Below are 26,191 nucleotides of genomic sequence, written 5' to 3' on the forward strand. Positions count from 1 at the left end.
GGTACAGGTCTGTGAATCACCAGGTTTACACACTTCACAGCACTCACCAAAGCACATACCCTCCCCAATGTCCATAATCCCACCCCCTTCTCCCTAACCCCCTCCCCCCAGCAACCCTCAGTTTGTTTTGTGAGATTAAGAGTCACTTATGGTTTGTCTCCCTCCCAATCCCATCTTGTTTCATTTATTCTTCTCCTACCCACTTAAGCCCCCATGTTGCATCACCACTTCCTCATATCAGGGAGATCATATGATAGTTGTCTTTCTCTGCTTGACTTATTTCGCTATTGTTAAAGTCTTCTTAAATTTTCATCTTTACAGTTACATTCTACCCTTTCAATGTATTTAATTTTTTTGTATTTTTTTTTGTATTTTGTATTGTGCAAAAGTTTCGTATATTTTTGTATTTACATAAGTTTTTCTTTTTTACAATTTTGAGATGTAGTTTCTTCTAACAAACCAACCAAAATACACTCAGGGTATAAAGTATCGCTCTGTTTGGTTCAACTGTCTATTTATATTCCTCTTTTTTTTCTTTTATTTTGTCTTTTAACTCTCATTTTTACAATTACATTCTATCCTTTCACTGTATTTTACTTTTGTATATATATGTTTTTCTTTCTTTACAACTTTGGGATCTAGTTTTCCAACAAACAGGCCAAAATACACAAAGGATCCAGTGTATTGCTCTATTCTGTTCACCTGTCTGATTATATTCTCTCTTTTTAATTTTAGTTTTTATTTTATTATTTTTATTTTTATTTTTTTTTGTTTGTTTGTTTCAGGTCTCTTCTACTTTGTTTAGTGTACATTTCTCTGGGGACATTATTGCCATTTTAGTATTCTGTTGTCTCATTCATCTAGTCTTCTCTGGACAGAATGACAAGATAGAAAAACTCACCTCCAAAAAGAGAACAAGAGGGAGTAGTCACTGCCAGGGACCTAATCCGTATGGACATAAGTAAGATGTCAGAACTAGAATTCAAAATAATGATTATAAAGATACTAGCTGGACTTGAAAAAAGCATTCAAGACACTAGAGAATCCCTTTCTGGAGAATAAAAGAACCAAAATCTAATCAAGTCAAACCCAGAAAGGCTATTAATGAGATGCAATAAAAAATGGAGGCTCTAACTGCTAGGATAAATGAGGCAGAAGAGAGAATTAGTGATATAGAAAACCAAAAGATGGAGAATAAAGAAGCTGAGCAAAAGAGAGATAAGCAACTACTGGATCATGAGGATAGAATTTGAAAGATAAGTGATACTATATAGCGAAACAATACTAGAATAATTGGTATCCCAGAAGAAAAAGAAAGAGAGAGGGAGGGGAGAAGGTATACTGAAGCAAATTATGCAGAGAACCTCCCTATTCTGAGGAAGAAAACAGGAATCCAAGTCCAGGAGGCACAGAGAACCCTGCCCAACAATCAATAAAAATAGGTCAACACCCCAACATATAATAGCAGAACTTGCAAATCTCAGACAAAGAGAAAATCCTGAAAGCAGCTTGGGATGAGATCTGTAACCTACAAGGGTAGAAAATCAGACTGGCAGCAGAAAAGAGACCTGGCAGACCAGAAAAGACTGCCATGATATACTCAGAATGCTAAATGAGAAAAATACGCAGCCAAGAATACTTTTATCCAGCTAGGATGTTATTCGAAATAGAAGGGGAGATAAAAAGCTTCCAGGACAAACAGAAACTAAAAGAATTTGTGATCACTAAACCAGCCCTATAAGAAATATTAAAAGGGGGGCGCCTGGGTGGCTCAGTGGGTTAAGCCTCTGCCTTCAGCTCAGGTCATGATCTCAGGGTCCTGGGATGGAGCCCACATTGGGCCCTCTGCTCAGTAGGAAGCCTGCTTCCTCCCCTCTCTCTGCCTCCCTCTCTGCCCACTTGTGATCTCTCTCTGTCAAATAAATAAGTAAAATCTTTAAAAAAAAGAAATATTAAAAGGGGACCCACTGAACAGAAAGAAAGACAAAAGTAACAAAGACCAGAAAGCAATAGAGATAATATACAGAAACAATTATTTTACAGGTAATACGATGGCAGTAAATCTGTATCTTTCAGTAGTTACTCTGAATGTAAATGGGATAAATGTCCCAATCAAAAGACACAGGATATAAGAGTGGATTAAAAAACAAGACCCGGGGCGCCTGGGTGGCTCAGTGGGTTAAAGCCTCTGCCTTCGGCCTAGGTCATGATCCTGGAGTCCTGGGATCGAGCCCCGCATCAGGCTCTCTGCTCAGCGGGAAGCCTGCCTCCCCCTCTCTCTCTATCTGCCTCTCTGCCTGTCAAATAAATAAATAAAATCTTAAAAAAAAAAAACAAACAAGACCCAACGATATGCTGTCTGCAAAAGACTCATTTGAGACCCAAAGTAACCTCCAGATTGAAAGTGAGGGGGTGGAAAACCACTAATCATGCTAATGGACATCAAAAGATAGCTGGGGTAGCAATCCTTGTAACAGGCAAATTAGATTCTAAACCAAAGACTGTAATAAGAGATGAGGAAGGACACTATAAAATAATTAAAGGGTCTAGTCAACAAGAAGATCTAACAATTGTAAATTTTATGCCCCTTACATGGGAGCAGCCAATTATATAAGTCAATTAATAAAAAAATTAAAGAAATACATTGATAACAATAAAATAATAGTAAGGGACTTTAATACCCCATTTGCTGCAATGGGCAGTCATCTAAGTAGAAGATCAACAAGGAAATAAGGGCTTTGAATGAAACACCGAACCAGATGGACTTCACAGATATTTTCAGAGTTCCATCCCAAAGTAACAGAATACAGATCCTTCTTGAGTGCACATGGAACATCCTCCAGAATAGATCACATACTGGGTCACAAATCAGATCTCAACTAGTACCAAAGGACTGGGATCAATCCCTGCATATTTTTGGACAACAATGCTTTGAAACTGGAACTCAATAACAAGAGTAAATTTGGAAAGAATTCAAATACATGGAGATTAAAGAACAGCCTACTAAAGAATGAATGGGTCAACCAGGAAATTAAAGAATTAAATTTATGGAAACAAGTGAAAACACAACTGTTCAAAGCCTTTGGGATACAGCAAAGGCGGTCCTAAGAGGGAAGTATTAGTAATACAAGACTTTCTCTATTCTTCTGAAGTTGTTTCAAAAAACAGAAAGGGAAGAAAAACTTCCAAACTCTTTCTATGAGGTCAGTATTACTTTGATCCCCAAAACAGACAAAGACCCCAACCAAAAAGGAGAATTACAGACCAATATCCCTGACAAACACGGATGCCAAAATTCTCACCAAAATACTAGCCAATAGGATCCAGCAGTACATTAAAAGGATTATTCACCAAGACCAAGTGGGATTTATTCCTGGGCTATAAGGGTGATTCAACATCCGCAACTCAATCAATGTGATTCACTACATAAAAGAAAGAACAAGAACCATATGATCCTCTTAATAGATGCAGAAAAAGCATTTGACAAAGTACAACATCCTTTCTTGATTAAAACTCTTCACAGTGTAGGGAGAGAGGGAACATACCTCAATATCATAAAAGCCATATACAAAAAGCCCATAGCAAATATCATTCTCAGTGGGAAGAACTGAGACCTTTTCCCCTAAGGTCAGGAATATGACAGGGATGTCCACTGTCACCACTACTGTTCAGCACTGTACTGGAAGTCCTAGCTTCAACAATCAGACAACAACAAGAAATAAAAGACATCTGAATCAGTTAAAGAAGAAGTCAGACTCATTCTTTGCCGATCACATGATGCTTTATGTGAAAACCCAAAAGATTCCATCCAATAGAACTCATACAGGAATTCAGCAGAGTGTTGGGATATAAAATCAACACAGAAAAATCAGCTGCATTTCTATACACTAACAGTGAGACAGAAGAAAGAGAAATTAAGGAGTTGATCCCATTTACAATTGCCTCCAAAACCATAAGACACCCAGGAATAAACCTAACCAAAGAGGCAAAGGATCTGTACTCAGAAAACTATAGAACATTCATGAAAGAAACTGAAGCTGACGCCAATAAATAGAAAATTGTTCCATCCCTCCTACACTGTGGTGGGAATGCAAACTGATGTAGTCACTCTGGAAAACAGCACAGAAATTCCTCAAAAAGTTGAAAATAGAGCTACCCTACAACCCAGCAATCACACTACTGGGTCTTTACTCTAAAGATACAAACGTAGTGATCTGAAGGGGCACATGCACCCGAATGTTTATAGCAGCAATGTCCACAATAGCCAAACTATGGAAAGAGCCCAGATGTCCATCAACAGATGAATGGATAAAGAAGATGCGGTATATATATATATACAATGGAATACTATGCAGCCATTAAAAGAAATGAAATCTTGCCATTTGCAATGACATGGATGGAACTAGAGGGTATTATGCTGAGTGAAATAAGTCAATCAGAGAAAGACAATTATCATATGATCTCCCTGATGGGAGGAATTTAAGAGGCAATGTGGGGGGGCTTGGGGGTTAGGGAGGGAAAAAATGAAACAAGATGGGATCAGGAGGGAGACAAACCACAAGAGACTCTTAATCTCACAAAACAAACTGAGGGTTGCTGGGAAGAGGGGTAGGGAGAGGGTGGTTGGGTTATGGACGTTGGGGAGGGTGTGTGCTATGGTGAGTGCTGTGAAGTATATAAACCTGGTGATTCACATACCTGTACCCCTGGGGCTAATAATACATTATATGTTAATAAAAAATTAAAAATTAAAAAAGAAAATCATTCCATGTTCATGGATTGGAAGAACAAATAATTGTGAAAATATCTACGCTACCTAGAGCAATCTATATGGTTAATGCAATCCCTATAAAAATGCCATCAACTTTTTTCACAGATCTGGAACAAATAATCCTAAAATTGTATGGAACCATAAAAGACCCCAAATAGCCAAAGGAATGTTGAAAAAGAAAAAGCTGGATGCATCACAATTCCAGACTTCAAGTTCCAAAGCTGTAATCATCAAGACAATATGGCACTGGCCCAAAAACAGGCACATAGATCAGTGGAACAGAATACAGAACCCAGAAATGGACCCTCAGCTCTATGATCAACTAATCTTTGACAAAGCAGGAAAGATTAGCCAATGGAAAAAAAGTCTCTTCAATAAATGGTGTTGGGAAAATTGGACAGCCACATGTAGAAGAAGGATAATGGACAATTTCCTTATACCATACGCAAAAATAGACTCAAAATGGATGAAAGACCGAAATGTGAAATAGGAATCCACCAAAATCCTAGAGGAGGGATACCTGGGTGGCTCAGTTGGTTAAGCGTCTGCCTTTGGCTCAGGTCCTGATCCCAGGGCCAGGGTTCAAGTCCCACATTGAGTTCCTCGCCCAGTGGAAAGCCTGCTTCTTCCTCTGCCTTCTCTGCCTGCCACTCCCCCTTCTTGTGCTCTCTAAATAAAATCTTTAAAAAAAAAAAAAAAGCCTAGAAAAGAACACAAGTAGCAAACTCTGTGACCTCAGCCACAGCAACTTCTTGCTAGAAACATCTCCAAAGGCAAGGGAAACAAATGTAAAAATAAACTATTGGGACTTCATCAAGATAAAATGCTTTTGCACAGCAAAGGAAACAGTTGTCAAAAGTAAAAGACAACCAACAGAATGGAAAAAGATATTTGCAAATGACATACCAGACCAAGGGCTAGTATCCAAAATCTATAAAGAACTTGCCAAGCTCAACAGCTGAAAAACAAATAATCCAATCAAGAAATGGGCAAAGGGGACGCCTGGGTGGCTCAGTTGGTTAAGCGGCTGCCTTCAGCTCAGGTCATGATCCCGGAATCCTGGGATCGAGTCCCACATCGGGCTCCTTGCTTGGCGGGGAGCCTGCTTCGCCCTCTGCCTCTGCCTGCCTCTCTGTCTGCCTGTGCTCGCTCGCTCTCGCTCTCTCCCTCTGTCTCTGGCAAATAAATAAATAAAATCTTTAAAAAAAAAAAAAAAGAAAGAAATGGGCAGAGGACATGAACAGACATATTTCCAAAGACATACAAATGGCAACAGATACATGAAAAAAATGCTTAACATCACTTAGCATCAGGGAAATACAAATCAAAACCACAATGAGATACCATCTCACACCAGTCAAAATGGTTAAAATTAACAAGTCAGGAAATGATAGATGTTGGTGAAGATTCAGAGAAAGGGGAATCCTCTAACAATGTTGTGGGAATGCAACTGGTGCAGCCACTCTGGAAAACAGCATGGAGTTTCCTCAAACAGTTAAAAATAGAGCTACCCTACAATACTGCAATTGCACTACTGTGTATTTATCCCAAAGATACAAATGTAGTGATCTGAAGGGGCACATGCACCCAAATGTTTATAGCAGCAATGTCCACAATAGCCAAACTATGGAAAGAATCCAGATGTCCATCGACAGATGACATGGATAAAGAAGATGTAGTCCATATACACAATGGAATACTACTCGGCCATCAAAAAATGAAATCTTGCCATTTGCAACAGCGTGTATGGAACTAGAGGGTATTATGCTGAGAGAAATAAGTTAGTCAGAGAAAGACAATGATACGATCTCACTCATATAGGAAATTTGAGACACAAAACAGAGTACCATAAGATGAAATCAGAGAGGGAGAAAAACCATAAGAGACCCTGAATCATAGGAAACAAACTGAGGGCTGCTGAAGAGGAGGGGTAGGGTGATGGGGTAAGTGGGTGATGGACATTAAGGAGGGCCCAAGCACTGGGTATTACATAAGACTGATGAATCACTGACTTCTACCTCTGACACCAATAATCATTATATACTAATTAATTGCATTTAAATTTTTAAAAAGGAAAATAAAATAAAATAAATTACAACTTTTGTGCTGCAAATGATACCATCAAGAAAGTGAAATGAGAACCCACAGAATGGTAACTAATACTCCAAATCATCTATCTGGCTCAGTGGGTTAAGCGTCTGCCTTCGGCTCAGGTCATGATCTCAGGGTCCTGGGATCAAGTCCCACATCAGGCTCCTTGCTCAGTGGGGAGTCTGCTTCTCTCTCACCCTCTCCCTCTGCCCCTCCCCCACTCATGCTTTCTCTCTCTCTCTAACTCTCTCTCTCTCATAATTAAATAGAATTAAAAAAAAAAAAAAGAATAGGGGCGCCTGAGTGGCTCAGTGGGTTGAAGCCTCTGCTTTCGGCTCCGGTCAAGATCCCGGGGTCTTGGGATCAAGCCCTGCGTCGGGCTCTCTGCTCACTGGGGAACCTGCTTCCTCCTCTCTCTCTGCCTGTCTCTCTGCCTACCTGAGATCTCTGTTTGTCAAATAAATAAATAAAATTTTTAAATAAATAAAGAAAGAATAAAAAGATATGTAATACAATTTAAAAATAGGCAAAGGATATGCATAGAGATTTCTCCAAAGAATATATGTAAATTGGCAATAAGGACATAAAAATGAAAGTCATTAGCCATTAGGCAAATGCAAATCAAAACCACGATGAAGCATCCTTTCCGGGAGAGCTGGAAGGGCTTGAGTCAAAACGGTAGCCAACAGCCGTTGGTGAGGTTGGGAAGAACAAGCAAGCAGCCCTCCTGCTTTCTGGTAGGAATGTAAGTGGCACTGCCACTGTGGAAACCAGTTTGGCAGTACCTCTAAATGTTAATGAGAGTTACATTATGACCCAGTAATTCCACTCCAAGGTGTTCACCCAAGGGAAAGACTTGGGCACCATCATCCATGGCAGCCTTCTTCGTAATAGCCAAGAAGTGGGAAATGGCCCAGCAACTGAGAGTGACAGATAAGTAACATGTGGTATATGTGTTTGATGGAATATGGAGCCATGAAGGGAAATGAAACCTGCTTCAACAAGGATGAACTTTGACATCACTCTAAGTTAAGGAAGCCAGACACTCAACCACCTGGGACATGACTCCGTTTCCGTGAAAGGTCCAGAAAAGGCACATCTACAGAGACAGAAAGCAGATTAGTGGTTGCCAAGGCTAGGAGGACAGGAGAACTGAAGAGTGACAGCTAAGGGTTGTGAGATCTTTTTGGAAGGTGATAGGAATGTTCTGGAAGCAGATACAGATTGTGCAACACTGTGAACGCACTAAAAGTCCCTAGTGGTGAGGCGCCTGGGTGGCTCAGTGGTTTAAGCCTCTGCCTTCGGCTCGGGTCATGATCTCAGGGGATCGAGCCCCACATCGGGCTCTCTGCTCAGCGGGGAGCCTGCTTCCTCCTCTCTCTCTGCCTGCCTCTCTGCCTACTTGTGATCTCTCTCTGTCTATCAAAAAAAAAAAAAAAAAAAAGTCCCTAGTGGTAAATTTTATGTTGTGTGTAGTGTACCACAATAAAAGAATAAATCTTTTTTTAAAAACAGATTTATTTATTTAGTTGAGAGAGAGAGAAAGGGAGCACATGCATGTGAGTGGGGAGGGGCAGAGGGAGAGAGAGAATCTTCAAGCAGACTCCCCACGCAGAGCCCAACGCAGGCCTCAACCCCACAACTCATGAGATCATGACCCAAGCCAAAACCAAGAGTTGGACACTCAGCTGACTGAGATACCCAGGCACCCCACCAAAAATAAATGGGTTTTTAATTGAAATTTAAAGTACATTTGAATCTACACACACCTCAATTAATTCTGACAAAGTGAACACACTTGGTAACAAGCACCCAAATCCAGAACATTTCCAGTACCCCAGAAACTCTCACTGTGACTCCTATAATCATTGTCCTCTAAAATGGCTTTAAGAAATAGGGCGCCTGGGTGGCTCAGTGGGTTAAGCCACTGCCTTCGGCTCAGGTCATGATCTCAGGATCCTGGGATCGAGTCCCACATCGGGCTCTCTGCTCAGCAGGGGCCTGCTTCCCTTCCTCTCTCTCTGCCTGCCTCTCTGCCTACTTGTGATCTCTCTCTGTCAAATAAATAAAATTCTTAAAAAAAAAAAATCTTTAAAAAGAAATAAACTGGTGGGTGCCTGGGTGGCTCAGTGGGTTAAGTCTCTGCCTTTGGCCCAGGTCATGGTCCCAGAGTCCTGGTACTGAGTCCCTGCTTAGCTGGGAGCCTGCTTCTCCCTCTGCCCCTTCCCCTTGCTCATGATCTCCCTCTGGCTCATGCTCTCTCTCAAATAAATGAATAAAAATCTTAACAAGCAAAACAAAACTCATCTCCCTCGGGGCTCCTATGAACCTCCTCTCTCTTCTTAGAGGCCACACCTGTTGGGGGCTCCTGGTTTGTTTCCCGAGCTCACCTACCCGCTGACGTCTCACGGTACCCCCTTCCACTCCCTGCTTCCACAAAACACATTTTAGTTAGGTTGCAATTCCTTCTCTTCGTCACTTAAATACAATTCTACAACTTCTGTTTCTTGAGGTTTTACCTTTAGAGACCAGGGTATAACTCTCCTCTTAGTAAGACAGAAGGATACACCTCCCAGTTTCCCAAGGTTCCCACTTTGTCAACAGGCTGATTACAGATGTTCATAAGAAGTCTTAACGAAGGGCACCTGGGTGGCTCAGTGGGTTAAAGCCTCTGCCTTCAGCTCAGGTCGTGATCTCAGAGTCCTGGGATCGAGCCCCGCATCGGGCTCTCTGCTTATCAGAGAGTCTGCTTCCGCCTCTCTCTCTGCCTACCTTTTTGCCTACTTGTGATCTCTCTGTCAAATAAATAAATAAAATCTTAAAAAAAAAAAAAAAGAAGTCTTAACGAGCCCTGTTATAGCCATCCAGGGAAACACTGGAACTTTCCCCCAATCCACATGTTCAGATCTTAGCCAAGGGCCAAACTTAGAAGCAGCCCTTTCTAGAACTACTAGGCTAACTCTCTTCTGCACGCTCCCTTCGCCCTTTGCCAAGCATCTTGAAAGCAGAATATGATCACTAGGGACCCATACAGCAGGGAGAGATGAGCTCAGTTACACCCCGCAGGGATCTCGGACTTAGCCAGGGGCAGGGAAACCCACAAATCGTGGAAAGTGCAGTATCTAGGCCACACCTTGCTGTCAGGTGGGCTCTTGGACGCAGAATCTAAAATTCAAAGCTAGACGCTGCGTGGGAAGGCAGCAAGGGGAGTTCCCTTCAGAAAGAAAGGAAAGCTTCCAGAACAGTTCTGAAAAACCAAGATCAGTAACGCTCTCTCCTCTCCTCCTATGAGCATCCTAGTACAGGGGTTTTGTTTTTCTCTAGTGTTTTTTTTTTTTTTAAGATTTTATTTATTTATTTGACAGACCGAGATCACAAGTAGGCAGAGAGGCAGGCAGAGAGAGAGAGAGAAGGAAGCAGGCTCCCTGCTGAGCAGAGAGCCCAATGTCAGGCTCGATCCCAGGACCCTGAGATCATGACCTGAGCCGAAGGCAGAGGCTTTAACCCACTGAGCCACCCAGGCGCCACGTTTTTCTCTAGTGTTTAAAAAAAAAAATCGCTTCTTGGCCTTTTGGCTAAGATCAAGTGTTAAAAAAAAAAAAAATCAGTATTGGGAGCCTGAGTGGCACAGTCATTTGAGTTCTCTGACTCTAGGTCTCCCCTTGGGTCACCATATCAGGGTCCTGGGATCAAGCTCCATGTTGGGCTCTGTGCTTGGTAGGGAGTCTGCTTGAGATCTTCTCCCCTCTCCCTCTCTGTCTGCCCCTCCTGCTCATGCTCTCTCTCTCTCTCTCTCACTAATAAATAAATAAATCTTTTTTAAAAAATCAGTATGTCCCATTCAGTAACTAAAACTTTAATTCATTTTCAGTCACTCCCTACCCTCACCCAGACCTTTGTCGGGAAGGGTTCCACACAAGAAGGACAAAAGTATTTTTGAAGGAAAAAAAAATTATACTATAAATTTTTATATCTTTATAATAATAAATTATATAAATAATAAATAAAAATTATAAAATAAATATTTATAAAAATAAATAAATAATAAATATGTATCCAGATATAATAAATATATCTGGCTATATATTTATATAAAATATTTATAAGAATTTATATATTTTTATATAAATATATATCCAGATATATATTTATATCTGGAAAGACTCCTTAGGTTCAGGAAATAGGGCAAAATCCTGCTTTTTCAAAAGTGTTCAAAATGGGTTTCTATAACTCTCTACCCCTTCCACCCTGCACGGATCTAGTGAGGCCCCTGGAAAAGATAATGTCTTTCGGGGGGACAGCTGCACTTAGCACATGGCCCCACTAAGGTGTGTGTACCAAGAGAAAGTGAGGAAGGAAGAATCAGTCTATCTGTCTACCGATGGAAATTGCAGCTAAAGGAAAAATCAAATGCAGCAATCCACAGCCATGGGATGTCCCCCGTCCATCAGGAGTTGGGGGGAGGGTCACAGTCCTTGTGACATGCCCTCACCCAACCCGCTGGCTTTGGGCAGGAATCACAGTTAGGAAGGCAACGAGTCTGCACCAGAAACAGCCAATGAGCAGCTGGGTTTTAACTTGTGCCATCAAACCTTTCGGGGGGGCCTGGGTGGCTCAGTGGGTTAAAGCCTCTGCCTTTGGCTCAGGTCCTGATCCCAGGATCCTGGGATCGAGCCCTGCATTGGGCCCTCTGCTCAGTGGGGAGCCTGCTTCCTCCCTCTCTCTCTGCCTGCTTGTGATCTCTGTCTGTCAAATAAATAAATAAAATCTTAAAAAAGAAAGAAAGCTTTTCACCTGCAACAACCAGATGGTCCAGCAGCATCCCTAATGTTTTCACAGAGTCTGCTGCACAGGGGGGTGTCCCAAATCTGCCCAGCTCCTCAGGTGCAGTGATTTTACCTGATTTTAGCTCCACGCAGCTTGCGATAGGGCTGAAACAGCAGCAGGTGTCAGCTTGGAGGCGGAGCCAGGCATCTGGGATCTGTGAATGCGGGATTCCAAAAGTCAGTGGCCAAAAGGTAACGTGTAAAATAATGGATACACTCGTTAGCTTGACTGTGGCAAACCTTGCACAGTGCCTACACTGTTTATCAAAATATCACATTGTATACCTTGATTATCATCAAGGCAATTTTTGTTAGACCTCCCTAAAGCTGAGGGGGGAAAGGCTCTGGCTTTTCTTCTGTTGCAGCCAAGCGAGACAGCTTTCCTAACCCTTTCTGTCATGTTGGTCTTAGAGCCCAAGTGGATGTCCTCCAAACTATGCCTCTAACGGTCACACAGGCAATTTCACGAGAGCTCATTAGCAACGAAACAAACTGCTTTTTCAAGCCTCAAAGGTGTATCTCCATTTGGAGACTGCTTCTCCTTCTCAGTGGTCTTCCCCCTTGCCCCAACCCCAGAAGCTCCAAAAGGCAAAAATCATGGTAAGAATCTAGTTACAGAAGATTGCTCTGGTTTCAATACTCAAAAGATTTCACGGGTGCCTGGGTGGCTCAGTGGGTTAGGCCTCTGCCTTCAGCCCAGGTCATGATCTCAGGGTCCTGGGATTGAGCCCCGCATTGGGCTCTCTGCTCAGCAGGGAGCCTGCCCCTTCTCTCTCTGCTTGCTTGTGATCTCTGTCTGTCAAATAAATAAATAAAATATTAAAAAAAAAAAAAGATTTCAAATTCCAAGGAAAGTTACATCTCTTTGATGGGGACGATCCCTCTGGCACTTATTAAATTATAGGCATAGGCATATGACATTTTACATCAATGTTAACCATACATCTAAATACAATAGCTAGGAAATACAAAGGAATTTTTAAAATTCTTTCTCTAATTTCACTGCAGATGAGAGTCCTGAAATCCGAGTTTCTCAGGACCAGCCAAGGCTTCAACCTTACAAGCAGGCCTTTCCGTGAATGGCAGCCTGGAGCCTGCCAGGTTCCCTCCTCTCTGCATACCAGGGCCCAGTCGAGGATGGGTCTTAAGGGCCCCTCTGAAGAGAAGGCACCAGGAGCAAGATCTCTAGGACCCACCCAGCTCCCAGCTCCGTTGGACAGAAGGTGGCAACTTGGGAGCAAAGAGAAGAGAGAGCCACCCTGGGCCACCGCTGACCTGTTACCCTACCCGGCCCAGCCTGAGAAGGAGAATTAGGAGGGAACATGAGGGCTCCAGGGACTGGGCCCTGCAGGCTCTCCCTCCCTGGTTTCTGGCGGCCACTGGAAGAGGAACCTAGCAGTGCACCCACAGTGTGACTGAGATCCACAGTGTTTCTGGAAGCAAAGTCCAGGGGTAGGACAGACACCAGCCCAGGCCAGCTGTGCCACTCACCTGCCTTCAGCACTCTGAGGCTGCTGATTATGTGCTCCCTGGTTTTGGTAAACATTGACTGTGTGCCTAGGACACCAGCCAGGCCAGGCTGCAGAAGCGGGGGCTCGACTTGGCCACTGTGAACAAAGGGACACAGCGGGAGGCTGAGGGGGCTGCATCGAGCCCTTCTCCTCTCACGGAATCTTCTGGCCTGTGAGCTCTGTTCTGGGCTACCTCCATGCCATTTTCTTAGTTGGAAACCTAGACCCGGGGGTCTGAGGAGGACACTAGGGAAGCCTGACAAGACACCCCCAGGAAGGGCAGAAGAAGGAGGTGGGACTAGCTGGCCAGCCTCCAGACCTGCCCAGAAAACAGAGGAGAGAAGCTGGGGGAAACTGTCTGGATTGGTGGAAAAAGATCCAATTTCAGAAGCGAACAGGCCAGGGTTTGGGTCTCTCTTCTTCCCAGATCTGCAATCTTGCAGACCTACGTTCGCCTCTCCGGGGCCTCAGTTTCCCCATCTGTCTGGTGGGAAGCTGACCAGTAGCAGAGCTCAGCCTCAGACCTGCTGAACCTCAGACCTGCTGCTGGGGAGTGCCCACGGTTTCCTGGGGGAGACGGCAACTTGAGAGCCGCTCAGGGGGCCTGGTGGGGTTTGCCAAGGAAGGCGGGAGGTGGGGGGGGGGTCTTCCCTGGCACAAACCCCTCTCTGTTCCCCGGTGGGAAGGGAAAGGCACGGGAGGGAAGAAAGAAGGAAGGAGGAGAGTGGCCTCGGGCACTTTCTTGCCGCTTGTCACTTTCTCTCCTTTGAAATATGGCAATGTTGGACCCACTGATCCTTGAAGTCATCACTAGACATGCTGATCTGTTTTTCTGTATTTAAAAAAAAAGAAAAAGAAAAACAAGGGCTGGTGCAGGACATTTTGGGAACCCAAGTGATGCAAGAGCGCAGGGGGTCATAACACAGTCATGGGCCAAGACTGAAAGCCTCAGAGACTGGAAAAAGTTTCCAGGCAATGACGATAGTTGAAAGTCAGTTCCCTGGACAGAGGGCAAGATGGCTCAGCAACAGAGTTTCTGGGGATTGGGGCAGAGCACGCGGCAGGGGGCTGTCCTGGAACCCTCAGGTGAATGCCAGGGCTGGCCAGCAGTCAGTGAGCATTCTATCTTTTAGGAATGTGAGACCTAAGGACTCGGGTGTGGCTTTGCTGGGAGAGCTCCGAAATCCCCCCCAGAGCCCTCTGCTCTCCCTCCCACCACCCTGCAGATACTGACAACCTGGGGCAGGGGGCAGGGGGCAGGGCCATAACCTCTTTCCCATTACTCAGGCTGTGGCAACCCCAAGGACCCCTGTTCTCTATTGCCCAAAGCCCTAAAGAGATGTAAGTAAGCATAACCAAAATTAACAGAGAAGTGTCTGTGTGCTGGGCTCTACTCCAAAGACTAACACTTTATCTCACTTAAACCCAACCATGCTATTATTGCTTCCATTTTACACATGGGGAGACTGAGGCTCAGAGGGCTTCTGTGGCTTTCCCCAGTCACACAGTACGTAGCAGGTCCAGGATTCAAACCCCCATACCCATGCCTCTAATCACTATGGAGTACAACCCTTTTACCTAATTATAAACCACATGCTCGCTATGCAAACAGGGCTTCAATACCAATCCCTAATTCCTCCTCAAATTCTCCCTAAACAGCCACCAATGCACTCCGTCTGGCCTTGACTTCTGAACTTTGGATTCTGCAGGGCAGAGGTCATAGTCCCCACCCGAGGTCCTGGAGTGCGTCCTTGGCTCTCTGCCTTGGCTCTGTCCCACTGGCCAGTGGCCCTGAGGAGTCACTCCCCTTCTCTGGGCCTGACGACATCACCCTGTCCACTGAGGCCGCAGCCAGATCAGAGGCTCCCAAGCCTGGGAGTTTCCAGGGTTGGTGCAGATCCAGCCCATCCCTAGGAAGGCCAGGAAGCCAGGGGCGGGATCTCCTCGGTCTTAAATACTCTGTCCAGCGCTCCACTGGCCTCTTGTCCCAATCTCGGAGCAGGAAGCATCACCTAGATCAACCATGGTAAGGGCCTGCCCTGGGGCACAGCAGCCTCCCCCGTGATGATCTTCCAGAAGTGCCTTATGTCTGAGCTTCCAAGTCTCACTGTCCTTTTCTTTCTCCTTAGACAACTTACAGCGACAAAGGGAAGAAGGTAAGCAGTACGGAAGGGTGGGGTCTGGGCCCTGGGAAACTGGGATGTCAGTAAAGAGCAGAAAAGGAACCTCAGTGGGTACGTGATACCCCAAGATGCTCGCCCTAATCTCTCGCCTTCCCATCCCCCCAAGACTGAGCTGGACCCAACCCGGCTCTCCGAAGAAAAAATTACCTCTTCTTAAATTCGTGCTAATCTCTCAATCCTGTCTGGGAGTTCTTTCTAGATTGTTTTTTTTTTTTTTTTTAATGTGTAATCTCTACCCACAATGTGGGACTCAAAACTCACAACCCCAAGATCAAGAGTCGCATGCTCTACTGACTGAGCAAGCCAGGTGGCCCTAGAAGTTCTTTCAAAGGTCTAACTTAAATCCATGTTGCTGTAGCACACAGCAGCTCCCCCTCTGTGAAATCTGGGCAGGCCTCCCGGAGGGGGCTTTCCGATCTCCAACACCCAGGAGCTCGGTTTCTCCATGAGAACCCTTTTTAGGGGCTTGGCAAGGCCGCAGGGTGTTTGGCTTCTCAGTTTTGGAATTAAGGCTGGGACAAGGAAAGTGGTTAGGGGACACCTGTCCATCCACACTTTTCTAGACCCACTTCCAGAGACTGAGCCTCTCCCCCTTTCCCCCTCCTGCAGCCTGAGAGAGGCCGATTCCTCCATTTCCACTCGGTGACCTTCTGGGTTGGCAATGCCAAGCAGGTAAAAGCTGGGGCCAGGTATTAGAGCAGGCAGAGGACGGGCCAGAGGACCTGCTGGACAAGGGTGGGTCCCCAGCTGGGCCTGTGATTGGTCCCTGTGTGGGGAGGGTCAGGGCCAATGTTGGGACCATCCCAGATACACAGAGACTCTTTAGATCCTAATTACACAATCAGGGCCTTGGACCCCACCAAGAAACTTATCTGATACTGGAAAGGGCCAGGGAGCCGCCTTTCATCCCAGGATGTATTCTGCCCCTGGGGCAACAGGGCCAGCAGGCTGATGGGGACTGGAGGTTTTGCGAGGGGGGGGGGGGGTCCCCCAGCCTGGCCCTCAGGAACCCTTTTGCAACTCTGTGATTCAGGCTGCGTCATTCTACTGCAACAAGATGGGCTTTGAACCACTAGCCTACAAGGGCCTGGAGACGGGTTCCCGGGAGGTAGTCAGCCATGTCATCAAGCAAGGCAAGGTGAGTCCCCACCGCAGGACCCTACTCACCCAGCAGGCCAGCCTCTCTGCCCCCGCCGGTCTCTGAGCCTCCTAAGGGCTCTGGTGCCTCTGGGTGAAGTAGACCAGGAGGCTCTCTCCCCAGGCCCACCTGGTTCTCTCCCAGGATGTCTGGCGAGGCTAAGGGAACAGGAGCTGAGAGCTCCCACCGGCCCCTCCTTTGGCAACTTTGTATAACAGACCACAGGGATCTTAGTTTCGTCTCCTTCTCGGCCTGACCCGATGTTGGCCTCACAGATGTTTGGGAGAAGTTGACAGAGGCCTCAGACATCAGAGCTGAAAGTCGGACTAGTGCCCCGATCCCTGGGAGCCCTGGCGCTTTCTCCCATGGGGGGCCCAAGCAACAGCTCATCTCAGAGGGGAAACTGAGGCAGAGAAGGGGCTGAAAGCCAGGGTCAAGGAGTCCTTCCTGGCTGGGAGGGGTGATCTGATCCAAATGCCCCACGGGTGTGTCTCACACGGGGGGTGGGGAGGAGGGGAAAGGGGTGCCTGACCCACCGGCTACACCTCCTCCCTCCGCTGTGCCTTAGATCGTGTTCGTCTTCTCCTCCGCCCTCAACCCCTGGAACAAAGGTGAGGAGGCCCAGGGGGTTCAGCATGCCGGGGAGTGAAGACTCGCTATCATGAGGGGCGGGGTGCTCGGGGATTAGGAAGGGGGTCTGGTTCAGCAAGGGTTCCCAGCCTAGAAGAAGATGGAGCCCAGAGGCGGACCGTCGAGGTGAGGGAGCCATGACTCCAGCGCCATGACCTCCCCCACCTGCCACAGAGATGGGCGACCACCTGGTAAAGCACGGCGACGGAGTAAAGGACATCGCGTTTGAGGTGGAAGACTGTGACTACCTCGTGCAGGTGAGCCCGCACCTGGGCTGCCCTCTGCCTGCCACAGGGGCCTCCGTGGGTCCGGGCTGGAGGGCCCGTCATGTTGGAACGACAAGCCCAGACACTGGTGTGATGCACGCCCGAGTTCCAGGGATACCCTGGCCCTCGCTAGCTGCAGGCCCTCTCGCTGAGCCTCAGTTTCCACATCTGTAAAATGGGGACAAGCACAGTGCCTACGTCACTGAGTTGGACACGGAGGACACAAGCCCGTAATTACCACTTCTTGAGCAGGACTCTGAACCAAACGCCGTATTCAAGAAGCAGCTCAGAGGTTCAGAGCATAGAAGCCAGAGGCTGACTGCCAGGTCTGAATCGTATTACTGTTAGACTTTTCGCAAGTGACTTAACTTCTCTGTGCCTATAGATCTCATCACCTCCAGAATGGAGGCAGGAACAGTACCTTTCCTGTAATGTTGCTAGGAGGGAGAAGGAGTTTGGTAAATACCTTCACCAACACCTGGCATGTGATAGGCACAGCCATGCACATAAATGTGGAAGCCATGCTGGGAAGGCCCTGCAGGGGGTCTGACGCACAGCAGGTGCTCAGTCAGGCCCAGCTCTGATTCTTCCTCTCCCGCCTCCCACCGCCTGGTTTACAGATGGGGAAGCTGAGGCCTGGAGAGGGGGGAGGGCCAGAGTGGGTTAGCAGAGGTGGGACACAGCCCCACCCCACCTGGTTTGTCTCTCATAGCCCCAACTCTGGGCCTGGGCCTCAGTTTTCCTATCTGCCAAATGGGCACAAGGCACAGGGCAACAGCTGATGCTGGCTGTGGTTCCTGCCTGGGGCTGGGAACGCTGGAGGAGCCTGTGGCAGGCCGAGGTGGGGAGCAGCTAGCCAGGGGTCTGGGAGGGTCCAGCGCTTCCTGCCTCCCTGCTCCATCTTCTCTGCAGAAAGCCCGGGAACAAGGTGCCAAAATTGTGCGGGAGCCCTGGATAGAGCAAGATAAGTTTGGGAAGGTGAAACTGGCCGTGTTGCAGACGGTGAGTTCGCTTCGGTGCCCCTACCCCTCGTGCTGTCAGCTCCCCTGAGATGCCAGGATTCCCCACACCCCTCCCCGCCCCCGCCCCCTCATGCCAACCCACCCTGGTGCTTTGAAGCAGACATTCTCCCTCAAGTCTGACTACCCGTAAGCCTTGGCCAGTTTGCAGAGGCTGATGGGAGCCACCAGTCCTCTGTGGATGGGGGTGGGGGTTGGGGAGGGCGTCGGGAGGCGGGTGGTAACGATACACCAAGGATGTAAACTGAGGACAAGGGCTTTGAAGAGGGGGAAAGTGGGGTCTGGGAAAGCCCTACCCAGCTCTAGCGGTAGGACTTTGGGCAAAGCACTCCTCCTCTCTGGGACTCCACTGAAATGAGTGAGGACAGTGGCTGGACCACCTGTGTGGCCCGGGCAGGCCACTTAACCCGATTCTTCACCGATAACCCCATCCAGGGTCACTGCAAGGCTCAGATGAGATCATTCACGTCCAGAACTTAGAACAACAGTGCCTGGGATCTCACACACCCAGCAAAGATTCCCATGTCTGTGTTACTGCCACACAGAGATGATCATAGGTCCCACCTCCTCAAGGCTAAATACAACTTAAAGATTGTCAAGATGATCAAAAAAACCCTTTAAAAAAAAAAAAGATCTTAAAGATTTTATTTATTTATTGAGGGGGGAGGGGCAGAGGGAGAGGCAGAGAGAGGATCTTTTTTTTTTTTTTAAGATTTTATTTATTTATTTGACAGACAGAGACCACAAGTAGGCAGAGAGGCAGGCAGAGAGAGAGAGAGGAGGAAGCAGGCTCCCTGCAGAGTAGAGAGCCCGATGTGGGGCTCGATCCCAGGACCCTGGGATCATGATCTGAGCGGAAGGCAGAGGCTTTAACCCACTGAGCCACCCAGGCGCCCCCAGAGAGAGGATCTTAAGCAAACTCTTGAGGAGGATGGAGCCTAACATGGGGCTCGATCCCACGACCCTGAGGTCATGACCTGAACTGAAATCAGGAGCCAGATGCTTCACCAACTGAGCCACCCAGGTGCCCCTTAAGATTTTATTTTTTTAAGTAATCTCTACACCCAGTGTGGGGCTTGAACTCACAACCCTGAGATCCAGAGTCTCACACTCTACCAGTGGAGCCAGCCAGGTGCCCCAGAACCCTGTGATGTCATCTGAGCCAATGCCCTCATCACTCTCACTTAGTCAGTACCTTTGTATGGAGCACCTCCAGCGAGCTGGGCAGTTCTAGGTGCTGAGGACTCCGTGAGGAGGAAAACAGTGACCCTGCCCGCACACGGACTCTGGTCCCATGGGGCAGGCGGACTGCCAAAGAGAAGTCCCAAACAAATGACAGATTGCAATTCATTTCAGAGAGGAGAAGTGACTTACCCAAGATCACACAGAGAGTTAGGGTCAGACCCCGCTTGGAGTGGTGTGGGCACCACGAGATGGGGCCCAGTCTTGGCAGGGATGGGGTCTCGGGCCAAGCCGGGCTGTTTTCCACCCATAGTATGGGGACACCACGCACACCCTGGTGGAAAAGATGAACTATACTGGCCGGTTCTTGCCTGGATTCGAGGCCCCAATATCCGTGGACCCCCTACTTTCCAAGCTGTGAGTGCCCCTCGGGCTGGGGTGGTGGGAGCAGAAAGTCCTGAGGCAGGGGGTGAGGGGAGGGGCGGAAAGCCATGCCTTACCCTCCATGCAGACTGAGCATCTCTGAGCTGCCCTGAGAGGCTGCTGGGGAACGCCTGAGGGTTCCCAAGGGTAGCCTAAAGAGGCAGCACAGAGGCTAAGCACCTAGGCTCTGGAACCAATTGCTTGGGCTCAAAACCCCACTCTGCCATTTTTTAAAAAAGATTTTATTTATTTATTTGAAAGAGAGCGTGCGCACAAGCAGGGGGCAGGGGGAGAGGGAGAAGCAGACTCCCTGAGGAGCAGGGAGCCCGATGCGCAGGTGACCCCAGGACCCTGAGATCACGGCCTGAGCTGAAGGCAGCCGCTTAACCAACTGAGCCACCAGGCACCCTAGGGCTCGGTCATTTCCTAGCTATTTAACCTCTGTAGTTACTTTATTCCTCTCTGCCTCAGTTCCCCATCTGTACAATGGGGCCAGTAATAGCACACCAGTCACGACACCTGCAAGGTGCCCCAGTAGGCGCTATGTCACAGTGAGCTGTCACTGTGGGGAAGGGGAGGTGTAGGAACTAACCCTGTCCTCACCTCCTAACGGCTTCCTCCCCACCCCCATCCCTCCCCCCAGGCCTACCTGCAGTCTCGAGATTATCGACCACATTGTGGGAAACCAGCCTGACCAGGAGATGGTGTCTGCCTCTGAGTGGTGAGTCCCTGGCCCAACCCCTCACTGCAAAGGAGACAGGCCCACTCCCCAGTTCTCTGCTCAGGACACGTGAGTGGGAAATGGAGCGCAAGGGAGAGGGAGCTTCGCCTGATGTCCCTAAGCCATCTGTTCCCAGAGGACCAGAGGCTTGAAGGCTCAAAAGGAGCCACAAGTCCTCCCTCGGAGGACTCGTGGGGAAGCTTGGCACACAGGGCATCACAGTCCAGGGAGATCTGGAGGAAGTCTGTCACTACCCCAACAGCAGCCTCATGCAAAACAGAAACAGGTTCCCTTCTCGAAGCACTTCTCTTGGTCGGACCCGTGCCAGACCACACAGGTCTTGTCATGGGACACTTCATGTTCCCCCTGAAGGAAAATGGTCAGAATCAAGGTCCTGGTGTACCATGTACGTGAGGTGAGCAGTGGCTCCTTTTTGGAGCCTGCTCAGGAGACAAATTCTGGAAGGCGGAAGTCGGGGCAAGGACCCAGTCCCTGCTGGGCACGCAGAGCCCACGTGTCCTTACGGCCACCCCGCAGGTACCTGAAGAATCTGCAGTTTCACCGGTTCTGGTCCGTGGATGACACGCAGGTGCACACAGCATACAGCTCTCTGCGCTCCATCGTGGTGGCCAATTACGAGGAGTCCATCAAGATGCCCATTAATGAGCCGGCCCCGGGGAAGAAGAAGTCCCAGATCCAGGTGGGGCCTTTCCTAGACCCTGGGGCCCTGGCTGCGGAAGAAGAAAGCAGGGAAGAGCTTGGGTGACAGGAGCCAATGACCGTATTTGCCTGGTTTCCCGCCCACAGGAATATGTGGACTACAATGGGGGCGCTGGGGTCCAGCACATCGCTCTCAAGACCCAAGACATCATCACAGCAGTGAGAAGCTCATTCCTGGTCCTAATTCACCTTTCATCTAGCTCCAGAGCCAATCTCTGCAAAATGGAGGGGAGAGTGGGGGGCGGGTAGTGGCAATCCTGGGCCCCCTTTGCCAGCCCATATGGCCGACCGGGCTCTCTTACTAGTTCCTGCGACTCAAGGGCAGGCACATTCTCTCTCACCCCAGAGAGTTCCCTTTCTCTGCTGTCAGAAACACTGCTGGCCTTACAAGTAGCAGGTGCCAGAGTAAGAGGAAACCTGGATTCTAGTCTTAGTTCTGCAAGTGACTTGCTGTGTGTCCCTGGGGGATTCAGCCCCCTCTCTGGGCTTCAGTTGACTCACCTTGAAAATGAGGATATTAGGCTACAAGATTGATGAGGTCCTCTGAGCCACGTTAAATGTGCTGAGTCTGTGGAATCAGCCTATTCCTAAGGCAGCCGTATATCAGAGTGGACACGAGCCTGACTGTCCCATTCTATCCTGGCCTAACGGAGAAGTCACTGCATGACCTTGGCAACTCCATTCACTCACCCAGGCTGGGTATGGGGCACCTACTATGTGCTGAGCACCCTTTTAGGTACTTGGGATGCATGAGCCGACAAGACGACAGTCTCTGCTCTAATGATGGCAGAAAACCCAACAGGGAAAGTATATGTGTTAGATGGTGTGAGTGCTCTGGGGGAAACCAAGCAGGACGATGGGAGAGGGAGGGTGAAGGACACTGCACATTTACAGAGGACGGTCAGGAAAGGCCACGCTGAGGAGACATCCGGGGACACAGAGTTGGAAGGAGGGCAGCATGCGGACATCTGGGAAAAGTGCTCGAAGCAGAAGCGACAGGCCAGGCAGAGGAAGGCTGAAGGAGATCAAAATGTGGCTGGAACAGAACGAGCAACAATGAGGGGGCAGATGAGGTCAGCAGGTGGGAGTGTGGACAGCTGAGGGCTTTGAATGTGACTCTGAGACAAGACCCCGTGGGGTAAGCAGAGGAGGGACGTGCTTTGACTTGTGTTTTTAAATAAAACCCCTCTATTATGTTGAGAGCAGATATTTAATCTCTCGCTGCCTCAGTTTTGCCAGCTATGAAATGGGGATAATAATTTGTCCAGGTGCCTCAAAAAATGACGGCATGGACATAATGAGGGAATACACGGAAAGTGCTCGAGACAGGCACATAAGGAGAATTCCATAAACGTTAGTGATTACTGTTCTTCTCCCCGGGCCCACAGGGCTCCAGTGTGGAAAGGCATGAGGTCACGGGGATGCATCTTGGCCGGCAAGGGGAACTAGGATAGGGGCTCTGCCTGCTCCTGGCTGAGGGTGTCATGCATGGAGAGAGGGGACTGACCCTGACGCTTCCTTGAGACAGATTCGCCACTTGAAAGCAAGAGGCATGGAGTTCTTGGGTGTTCCATCATCATACTACAAACAACTGAGGGAGAAGCTCAAGACCGCCAAGATCCAAGTGAAGGAGAACATTGATGTCCTAGAGGTGAGGCTAGTGTAGGACCCTTGAATTCCACCTCTCCTCACAAATACTGTCTAAGCCTCTACCCTGCATTAGGCACTGGGACACAGAAGGAAATCCAGACCAGGTCCCCGTGATCATGGGACTTGAAGGCTGGTGGGGAGACAGAGGACAGGCAAATAAATAACAACACAAACACCATCGAAGAGAGAGATGGTTCTGCACAGAAAATTAAAACAGGTTACGACAGAGAGTGAGCTAGGGTTACTTTACAAGAGGTGATCTGGGAGGGCCTCTCTGAGGAGGTGACTTTTCAGTGAACTCTAAACAATAAGGGGGAGATGACTGTGTGAAGGGCTGGGGGAGGGACAGTGCTGGTGGAGGGAAAAGCAAGCACAGGTGAGTCAGGAGCAAGTTGCAAGTGTCCGAGGAGCAGAACGAAGGCAAGAAGGGATGAAAGGAAGTGTCTGGGGACTGGCCTCGGTCACTGAGGTAGGCAGGGGCTGATTCCTCTTACAGGCTCTTTAGAAGTTGGGATTTTGTTCTTCTGTGCCCAGACACCACTGGGAGATTTTGTTTTGTTTTGTTTTGTTTTGGTCACATATAAGGCACTCTTTTAAATTTGGGGCACCGGGTGGCTCAGTCAGTTGAACGTCTGCCTTTGGTTCTGGTCATGATCCTCGGGTCCCAGGTTGGGATCAAGCCCCATGCCAGGCTCCCAGCTCAGCTGCTCAGTGGGGCCCCCTGCTCAGCAGGGAGTCTGCTTCGCCCGCTCCCTCTGCCCCTCCCCCCACGCCTTCTCATTCTCACTCTCCCTCTCAAATAATAGAATCCTTTTAAAAAGTTAAAAAAATAAAGAGCACAATTCAGTGGTTTTTAGCTACTCACTATGTTGTGCAGCTATCATCAAAATCAATTTTAGAACATTTCCATCACCCCAAAAAGAAACTTCACACCCCTCATCACCTCCCAGTCCCTCCATGCCCTCCCCACCCCCTGCCTGGCTCCCCGCAGCCCTAGGCAAACATTCATCTGTCTTCTGTCTCTAAAGATTTGCCTATTCTGAATGTGTCATATAAATGGACTCATGCACTACGGGATCTTTTGTGTCGGGCTTCTCTCACTGAGCATGTTTGCAAGGCTCAAGTGTCCGTTGTAGCAGGTGTCCATGCTTCCTTCCTCTTTGTGGCTGAATTACCATTGTCCATTGTGTGGGTCTATCCCATTTTTCTTACCTACTCATCAGTTGATGGACATTGGGTTGTTTCCATTTTTTTGGCTATTATTTTGAGTAACGCTGCTGTAATCATTCATATACAAGTTTTTGTGTGGACCTGTGTTTTTAATTCTCTCGGGAGTATACCTAGGAGTGGACCTGCCAGGTTATAGGTAACCCTATGTTTAACCTTTTGAGGACTCGCCAGCTTTCTGCAGGGGGTTGCAACCATTTTACATTCCGCCAGTAACATAGGAGGGTTTTGATTTCCACTGGAGGATTTTAAACAGGGGAACGACATGATCTGATTTTTTTAAAAAGATCCCTTGGGGTGTCTACGGAGAGGCTGAATTGTAAGGAGGCAAGACGGAGGCAGGGGGACCTGTGCAGAGGCCACTGGGGTGATCCAGGACAGCCATGGGGGCTTACACATGGTCTGTGGCAGGCAGATGGTAACAGGAAAATTTAGGGATCTATTTGGAGGTGTCTGGAATTGCGGGAGGATGGGGTCTTTTCTTGGCTCTCGGGTGCAGGACTTTTCTTGGACTTTCTAAAAAGACTCCACCTTGCCCGGTTGGGGTGTGGGCCAGCCGCCCCTCTAACTCAGCCTCCTGCCTCCTACCTAGGAGCTGAAAATCCTGGTAGACTACGACGAGAAAGGCTACCTCCTGCAGATCTTCACCAAGCCCATGCAGGATCGGCCCACGCTCTTCCTGGAAGTCATCCAGCGCCACAATCACCAGGTACCAGCTAGCCCCGACAAGCCCCAGACGCCAGGAAGGGTAGTACGGTTGGCTTTCTCTAGGCCCGCAGCTCACCTTCTTCTCTCTCCCGCTCCAGGGTTTTGGAGCCGGCAACTTCAACGCACTGTTCAAGGCTTTCGAGGAGGAGCAGGACCTACGGGGAAACCTCACCAACCTGGAGACCAACAGCTCCCTACGGGGCATGTAGGCCCCACGGGCCCCGCCGACCCGCCGAGGCCCCGCCCACCCGCGACGTACGGTGGGCCACGCCCTCAGTCCTGGAACACGCCCGCCGCACAGACCCTGAACTGCAAGCCGGCCTTACTGGCCCCTCCCTTTAGATCCCGCCCACCAACCCAGTACGCCCCAGGTGTTGACCACGCCCCCTAGGGTGGGCCTCTCCCTGCTCCCGCCCTCCGGAATAAAGCCAACCCGGGTCCAGTGAGCGGTCTTGGTGTTTGAGCCGGGCTGGAGCAGTGACGCCCTTTGGCCTGCAGGGGAAGCTCAGGGCCGCAGCATTGCGGGAGGTGTAGCTTTCCGGCTTCGGAGCCCTGCCGAGGCCGAAGCCGGGAGGGAGTGGACTGCGTTTTGCCAAGTGGCACCGCGCGGGTCAGGGAGAATTCTGGAAACAAGGGGTGCAGAGGGCTGACACGCTAGAGGGGAAGACTATTATTTCACAGAGGGTTATGATGATAAAGCGGCGATGATGAGATTGTGTAATGGTAAAACTGGGAGGAGTGCAAATTTCGGTTGAGAGAGAGCCCCTCTGGAGAGACGACATTTGGGACGCAGCCACGGAAAAACCTGGGGAAGGAGCATACTCGGGAAGGGTAGCAGGCCTTGAGGTGAAACCGTGCTTGACAGCATCCCGTCTGATGACTTGATGATATTTAAAGACGAGCTCTCCCCAGGTTTGCTGCCCTGCGCCACAACTTCTGGGCACCAGAGAGAGGAAGGTGTCAGCCAGGGGATTTCGGGGCACATCCCTGCCCAGGAACCTAACGACACAGTTCCTGGTCTGAGAAGTAGAGCAGGTGTGGGTGGGGAGCTCTGAGCCCCTCAGCTTCTGCCTTCGGGTTTTAAAAACCAGAAAAGGAATTGGGGGCAAATGGGGTATCTTCTGC

At 48.6% G+C, this 26,191-nt stretch overlaps 1 protein-coding gene, 1 long non-coding RNA gene and 1 pseudogene across 3 annotated transcripts in view; 2 read left to right on the forward strand and 1 right to left on the reverse strand.

Annotated features, from left to right (window-relative positions):
• The window catches only part of LOC132023124 (uncharacterized), a 37,501-nt gene extending 17,584 nt beyond the window's left edge, over positions 1–19,917 (reverse strand). The window contains exons 1-2 of one of the 2 annotated variants that reach the window (XR_009405861.1): positions 19,810–19,917; positions 11,762–11,843 (exon numbers count right to left, since the gene is read on the reverse strand). This is a non-coding gene — a long non-coding RNA (uncharacterized LOC132023124). Of the gene's footprint in view, positions 1–11,761; positions 11,844–13,179; positions 13,273–19,809 lie in introns of those variants that run through there. The other variant, XR_009405862.1, reaches the window with a different exon arrangement.
• On the forward strand, positions 10,418–10,560 carry LOC132024075 (U2 spliceosomal RNA; annotated as a pseudogene).
• Positions 15,147–25,512, forward strand: HPD (4-hydroxyphenylpyruvate dioxygenase). The gene is made up of 14 exons (XM_059408352.1): positions 15,147–15,225; positions 15,329–15,355; positions 15,992–16,054; positions 16,416–16,520; positions 17,089–17,131; positions 17,325–17,407; positions 18,329–18,418; positions 19,931–20,034; positions 20,684–20,761; positions 21,299–21,461; positions 21,569–21,640; positions 23,010–23,132; positions 24,951–25,067; positions 25,165–25,512. The coding sequence occupies exons 1-14, from the start codon at positions 15,223–15,225 to the stop codon at positions 25,273–25,275; spliced, it is 1,182 nt and encodes a 393-aa protein (XP_059264335.1). The 5' UTR covers positions 15,147–15,222; the 3' UTR covers positions 25,276–25,512.
• Positions 25,513–26,191: the final 679 nt, after the last annotated feature.

The sequence above is a fragment of the Mustela nigripes genome, chromosome 8 (genome assembly GCF_022355385.1).
Source record: "Mustela nigripes isolate SB6536 chromosome 8, MUSNIG.SB6536, whole genome shotgun sequence".
NCBI lineage: Eukaryota > Metazoa > Chordata > Mammalia > Carnivora > Mustelidae > Mustela > Mustela nigripes.